The 7,065-nt window shown below is 43.6% G+C and overlaps 1 protein-coding gene across 4 annotated transcripts in view; it reads left to right on the top strand.

Annotated features, from left to right (window-relative positions):
- Positions 1–1,659: 1,659 nt before the first annotated feature.
- The window catches only part of hmga2 (high mobility group AT-hook 2), a 54,225-nt gene continuing 48,819 nt past the window's right edge, over positions 1,660–7,065 (top strand). For all 4 annotated transcript variants that reach the window (XM_071502053.1, XM_071502054.1, XM_071502052.1 and 1 more), the window contains exons 1-2: positions 1,660–2,234; positions 3,785–3,871. In XM_071502053.1, coding sequence (XP_071358154.1) covers positions 2,127–2,234; positions 3,785–3,871 — 195 coding nt within the window. In that variant the 5' untranslated portion in view covers positions 1,660–2,126. The remainder of the gene's footprint in view (positions 2,235–3,784; positions 3,872–7,065) is intronic.

Genomic DNA, 7,065 nt, shown 5'->3' with positions numbered 1-7,065 from the left:
GTTATGAAAATAAATGTTTTCTACAACAATGTGCGCGCTGATGAGATTCCTGTTCAATGTCACAAAGCTCAGAACGTGCCTGATCCTCTCTGAGCATTAAGCTACTTTTGCTTGCAGTGGCCAGTGTTAAGCTAGGGAGAGCATGGAGAGCAGGCTGCAGGATCGTGGGAAAGGTCCTCCACGTAATGCACTTTATTCTTTGTGTTTGTTGTTCTTGTGTAATTGATCTCACTCCACGTCCACGGTGGAGTTCTTCAAAGCGCCACACTTTTTTTTTTTTTTTTATGCCTGCGTCGTCACATTAAGGGGAAATATGCTACATGTCTTGTGCATCATTGTCCCAAAATTCAGCAGGCATTTGGTATCTTTGAAAAACTTTGTGACATCCACAATAAATTCAAATCTCTGTGGCGTTGAGCAGCAGGTTATATGTAGGCTACTGTGTGAAGAGGAGAGGGGGGAGAGGCATACATAGGTGCTGAGCAAATAATTTTGTGAAGGTTAAAGAAATATTAACAGACAGGAACCTGAGGGGAATGTCACAGGAATGTGAAAGTTTTAAACAGGCATGGATTGAAAACAACAACTGCAATAATTTCTATTAAAAAAAAAAAAATTACCCTTAAAGTTCAACTTTACACATGAACATGAGCATTTGACCTGGAGAGTTTGGACATTTTTACATTTAAAACACAAATGTGAGTTTTAATTTCACATATGCAACATTAAATCTCACAGTTCAATTAAAGGTCCCATATTTTTAACTTACCCATTGTTTTATTTGAAGTGTTAATATCTATAAGAAGATATATTTGTGAAAAACCAAACAGGCCAACGTTTGGCCGACTGTCTCTGAGGGAGCTAATAAAAATATAGCCGATTTCAGGTAAATCCTGAGGGTTGGATGGTGGGTCCACGTGGGTGGGGCTTGAGGCATGGCTGAGAGCAGTGACTGCTTTGTTGTGACATCACAAAGTTCCAGAAGTCCTGACGACTGGTTTTAAGGCTCAGTTTCTGAATACAGGCTGTGTGCATTTCTCTGTGGACTGAGGCTTTGATACTTTCACAGTATTAATATAGAACCTAGACCTGCTTTATAATTAAAAAACAAAACAAAACAAAATAACCAACAACATAAAAATCTACTTTTGTAGAAAATGGGACCTTTAATGTTTGAAAATGACTATAAGATATTCCTTTATCCGTAGTATAATTTTTCATGATGGATAAGCAGACTGCTTTTATATATATATATATATATATATATATATATATATGTTTGTGTTAAGCTACAATCCACAAGACAGTGACACAGCCTACAGGTTTTTGTTGTTACACCTACATTAGTTTGAGTAGATGTGCAATTATCTTTTATTAGCTGTGCTACCAGAAAGGCTGTAATGGAAGTGTTTTGCGCCCACTCTCCCTCCAGTATTGAGGTGACACTGTCTCTCCAAAATGAAGCATGCGGCTTCATATTCCACTGAGGTGAATTCTGAATGAATGTGGAGTCCGGATTCCATTGAAACGCGTGAAAATGTGAAGTTAATTCATAAATGCGGCCTGCCACGTCTGGCCTGCAGCCAGGACCCGTCTCCTCTCTGTTGTTTCTGGCTCCCATCCAGCCCCCCCCCCCCCGCCTGTATTATCCACCCACAGGAGAGAGGTGATTTCTTTCCTTTTTCTTCTTCTTCTTCTTCTTTTTTTTTTTTAAACTCCATCCTTATTGAGTGGAGCCTGGCTGTGGAGTGTGGATGTGGTTATTATGCCCACACTTCCCTACGGTCCGGACTGAGCTGTCACGCCTCGCTGCTGCTGTATGGTCCTGCCCGGTGCCGCCGTGTGTTGTAGCCGAGTTTCGGTCGGAGCTGCTCGGCGTCCCAGAGTCCGATGTCCCCGGTGTCCTGTCTTATGCTCACTGAGCCAAACCTTCCAGCTGCTCCCTGGCTTGTTTTATCAGCTTCAAAGTCTCCAGTCGTCCCGCCAGTGGAAGCCTCACAAGCGGACAGCGGACCTGTGAACGTGCCTCTGAAGCGACCGTCGTCGGCTCCCTGTTTGTTTCCCCTTTCTCTTCTGAAGTCTTTTCTGCTCACCGGGAGAACGGAGGAGCCGCAGCGCCGGGAACCATGAGCGGACGCGGGGACGAGGCCGGGGAGAGCTCTGGCTCCCAGGAGCCCACGGGGTCCGCGGAGCCCCAGAAGAGGAGGCCGGGGAGACCGAGGAAGCCCCAGAAAGTGAGTCAGAGTCCGGGCCGCGCCGCTGTTGAGCGGACGCGGTGTCCTCGCCGCGGACAGGATGAAATGTTTCTTACTTTGTGACTTATTCTGCAAGTAAGAGTGGATGTGCACAGGCTGAGCAGGATGTGCTGCTCTGTGAGGGCAGGCTCGACACTTGGTTGCCGTTAAACTTCGGCACTGACTCGGTCCTGGAAAAGAGCACTGTGTCCGGATGCCGCTCTGATTTCGTGTACTTTATGAAACTGTGCAAAACGGCTCACAATCCGTCTGAAAATGAGCTTATGTTGTCATCGACTGCACCGCACTTGCATGAAAGCAGGGTGCGCAGTCCACCATAACTTCCCTGTGCTCTTCGTGGGTCGTGTGAAGTACGTTTCTCTCTGCCGAGGAGCGCGGGCGCAGGCTGCTGTTTTGATGTGCTTTGTGAGCTGAATACATTTCTGTGCAACTAACGAGGAATGCGCCTGCCTCCAATTGACAGCATGAGTAAGAGGAAAGGCATGGGGGTGAATGTAATTCTGCAGATCTTCCGTGGGTTGAATCGGAGACGCCATGACAACTGAGGGGCTTTTAGTGTTCATGCCAAAGCGTCCGTGGATCGATGAATCACGCTCCTACTAAAGTTTCACGGCAAAATCACGTCGAGTGACACCGCAGGCTGCAGGGTGACTGTGGGTGTCAGAAACTGGACACAAACACAGCAGCCCGCAGCTGCTTGGCAAAGCAGAGCGAGAGTTGAGTAAAACATATGCGCATAAGCTGCGTGTTGAAACATCACCAGGCTGCATCGAGGTTATTTTGGTCATAGAAGGATTGACTCAAATTGTGCAAAGTTCAGTGTGAAATGTAAAAGTTTAAATCCCGCTCCTTGATTCTGTCTGTGATGTGTGCCCACACATACTGTCCTCCTGTAAAAAACGAGCCCATAGGTCGTCTGTGCAGCAGGTTATTATGACCCATAGTTACGTTTTGTTGTTAGGCTCTAGTGGCCATAGTAATTATGACAGGAGCGAAGGGAAAGTAGTTTATAGTATTAGTAGTAGAAGTAGTAGTAATAGTAGTTTATATAGTAGTTTATAGTATAGTAATAGTAGTTTATAGAGCGACAAAGTCCACGTCAGGAGGAGGTTGGGGTGGATGGATGGGTCAACAAAACAGGAATATGACACAGGAGAGCGGTGTTCGATTCCTATGTGAAAGTTGGCGTTTACGTTCTATTACGTTCTATTATCAATGCCTGTTCGACAAAGTGAACCACATGATTGTCGTAACCATGGGAAGGAACCGGGGAAGGAAGTGCTTATTTTAACCCAAATCACCATCTTTTCCTAAGCCTAACCAAGCCATGACCGGTATTATAGTAACCATGGCAACAAAGGTAGGCAGTCCACTCTCAATACAGTCCGTGTGTTTATTATTGTAACCACGACAACCGAGGTCTGGTACGCCTGTCGCCAGAGGGGCGCTATTTCAGGAGACACACAGAGCTGGTTCAGAGCTGTGTTTCCTGTCCTTGACACCCATGTCATGTCCTCCCACCATTTTAGGAGCCGAGCGGAGAGCCTGTCCCCAAGCGACCAAGGGGCCGCCCCAAAGGAAGTAAGAATAAGGGCCCCTCCAAAGCAGCGCAGAAGGTGAGGAGCCTCAGAACATGATCGACACAGACACCTTTGCTAACGCCTCTTTGAGGACATTCATTGTTTCATGGTCACTCGTTCACTCCTCCCGACTCACTGTCCAGGGAGTCATATGTAGAGGAACACACAGTCACTTCAGCAAGATGAAAACACAAACTCTACTCAGGTCATTTTCTTTCAGTGCGAGCGCAATACATGATGGTGTATACTGCTTGGTTAGTGACCACCGGTTGTACACTACTTTTCATGATGCATTATGGGATACTATGAGTTCACTGTATAGGGTATAATAATTCTCACTATACATTTGGACAGCACTCCATTAGTGAGTGATTTTGGACACAGCCATTGAATTACATTCCACAACCAACATGGCTTCAGGAGTGGACATGTGGGACTGATGACTGGTAACCAGACTTTACATTTTTAATTGTTCTGGTCAAATTGCTGCACATTGTTATTATTCATAACCTTCCTCATTTGGGACCATCCACATCACAGGCTCCAGTAGAGACCCAGAGCTCTCCACAGCAGCTACCATTTCATTCAAATCTCACTTTTTTCCCCCATGAATCTACCGGTGTGATCTCTCTGTCGGTGAGATCAGTTTAAAGTTGAATGTTTTTTATATGTTATTTGAATGAAAGTCATTAACTCTAGCAATATGCATGAGCTGCAAACCTTCCCTCAAACTCAATTATAAGTCAAAACACACACACCCACACACAAACAGACACACACACATACACACACCCACACACAAACAGACACACACACATACACACACACTCACTCACTCACTCACTACAAAAACCTCACATTTTGTTTTGTGAAGTTGAGTGCTGAGTTGAAGATGACTGGATTTAAATATAGTTACAGTAGTGGTGGGTGTATATCAGATAACACTGCATTGCCAGGTGTTTCTGTTTGTCCTGAACCTGCTTCTGTATCTAAATGGGCTTGGATTAAGTAAGCACCACAAACATGTTTCAGTGATGGTGCAGTTCAATACAACACCACCACTGACTGCAGCCATAAAAATACCCACCATAGGTTTTTTTTCCATGACCAAACTACGCAGAGTGTTTAAAGCAAATGCAAAATGTTTGAATCTTCAGGAAGGATCAGTGAACTGTGTCATCCAGTTGATGGCTGGATGTCCTGACCAGGTCTGGGTTTTGGTACTAGGCCTGAAATATTATCGAATTCTTAATATGGCCAAGTGCAATATCCAGAGAGGTGCGATTTATGTGTCACAACAGACCATAAAGGAAGCATTGTTACAGAGATGCCCCGGCCTACAAATCATATTGGAACATAAAGGAACATACTTGTTTAGTTCATCATCTTTTTTTACATTTTTGTTGTGAAATTTAAATGCAAAAATGACCATTCAACTGAAATCATGACTCGTATTGCAATTACAATATCTGCCAAAATAATCACAATACGATTTTTTATTTTTTTTTTGCATATTGTTCAGCACTAAATGGTCCAGACTGAAATGTTCCTGCAGCAGAGTGGAACATGGAACATCTGGTCATTTCTATTCATCTTGACTTATTCTTTGATTAGATACTTTCTGCCAGTGTCAAACCATTTTTGCTGATTGTGTTTAAGAATTTAAAATGGGGAAAAAAAGTTACATAGAACATGTTTATGTCCCTCAAAAATAAGGTGTTTTTTGTATCTGTACTGAAACTCAGGTATCTTATTGGCAGTCCTACCGAAATGTTCAAACAACACTGAGCCCTAACCCTGACCCATCAGCTGTTCATGTCAGAGTAGAAGGCTGGAATTATACATTTGCAAAGGCACATATCTTTGCAAATGTACACAGAGAACGGTGTTATGGGTAACAGAAAAAAAATACGTCTCCAGTTGACACCTGTGCATGTTTATGTGCAGCTGGCAGAAGCAGGTTCCAGTCTTAAAGAGTGACATACCTCAGTGAACAAGAGCCTCCAACAATAGGAACCCACTGCAAACACTAACACACGTGAAAACAGACAGAAACATGCAGCCATAACTAACCAGCACTTTCACACACTCGTGTTCACATTTCCACAGAGAGAGGGAGACAGTGTGCATGAGAGATAGAGATGATGAATGAAAAAAAAAGGTTAAAGTGGCAAAGGAAAACTAATCCAGAGAAAAGCTTTGAAATTTTACAGTAATATCCCACCCATCTTTTAGGTTGTGTTACACGTCCCTGTGTCTTCGTTCATTGGTTAGATGAAGCTGTGATAGGCTCATGATGACAGCAGCCTTAGTGCTCCCTTGCCACCATGAACCACTGTAAACATTCTCAGCACTTCTTTGAAAAGATACGAACCACCCTGCTCCGGCCATAATCCAGTCGAATCGCATCTGACATTGTTATAATAAACACTGAGGATATTAGAATTTTCAGATGAAAGGAGTCCAGGCTCAGCCCACACCTGTAACATACACGCTTGAAAAGTTCATTTCCCCTTCCCAAATCCGTAACTTCTGCAATCTATGACAGATATCATGGCAGCTTGGAAGAAGAAACAATTGTACTGCACACCTTGACTGGACTATTACTCACCTTACTGCAAAATGTAGTCGACTCGGACTTGCTCTGAAAAAAATAAGGTGTTATTTGTGGAAAATGTCAGGTTTAGGGTTGAATGCAGGGAAATGAGATCCCAGAATACTCACCAACATCTGCGACCGCCCTCACCAGTAAACTGTCAGGATGTGTTGTTTGTTGAAATGTAAGCCTCTGACAAGGCTTTGCTATTAATGACAGCTGTGTCATTACCTCCATTAGGGAGCACAGGTGGATGGATTGATGAACAAAGTGTATGGCGGCTTCAGTACACTTAAAACAAACAAGGCCCTGCATAGGGGTCTTAGCTGTTCTGAATGTCTGCACCCAAAGGCAGGACGAAAAAGTCTCAAGTTGAAGAATTTTACAAAAAGGAATAACTGCTCACAGGTTCAGACAGTCTCACCTTTTTCAATTCAATTCAATTCAATTCAAATCACTTTATTTAGCCCCGAGGGGCAATTTAAAAGGCCCAAAGAGTAGCTACACACTCACATACACAAAGAAAAACAACACACTAAAAAGAAGAATGCATTGCTTAATGCCGTGCTAAAGCGCTAAAAAAAAATCGTGTTGCACTTGATTGCGCACACAAAAAGTGGAAACAGAAGTAGTT

Source organism: Trachinotus anak, unplaced genomic scaffold (genome assembly GCF_046630095.1).
Source record: "Trachinotus anak isolate AG129_WGS33_773 ecotype Australia unplaced genomic scaffold, CSIRO_AGI_Tana_v1 ptg000018l, whole genome shotgun sequence".
Lineage (NCBI taxonomy): Eukaryota > Metazoa > Chordata > Actinopteri > Carangiformes > Carangidae > Trachinotus > Trachinotus anak.
This window is presented reverse-complemented; position numbering and strand designations above follow the sequence as displayed.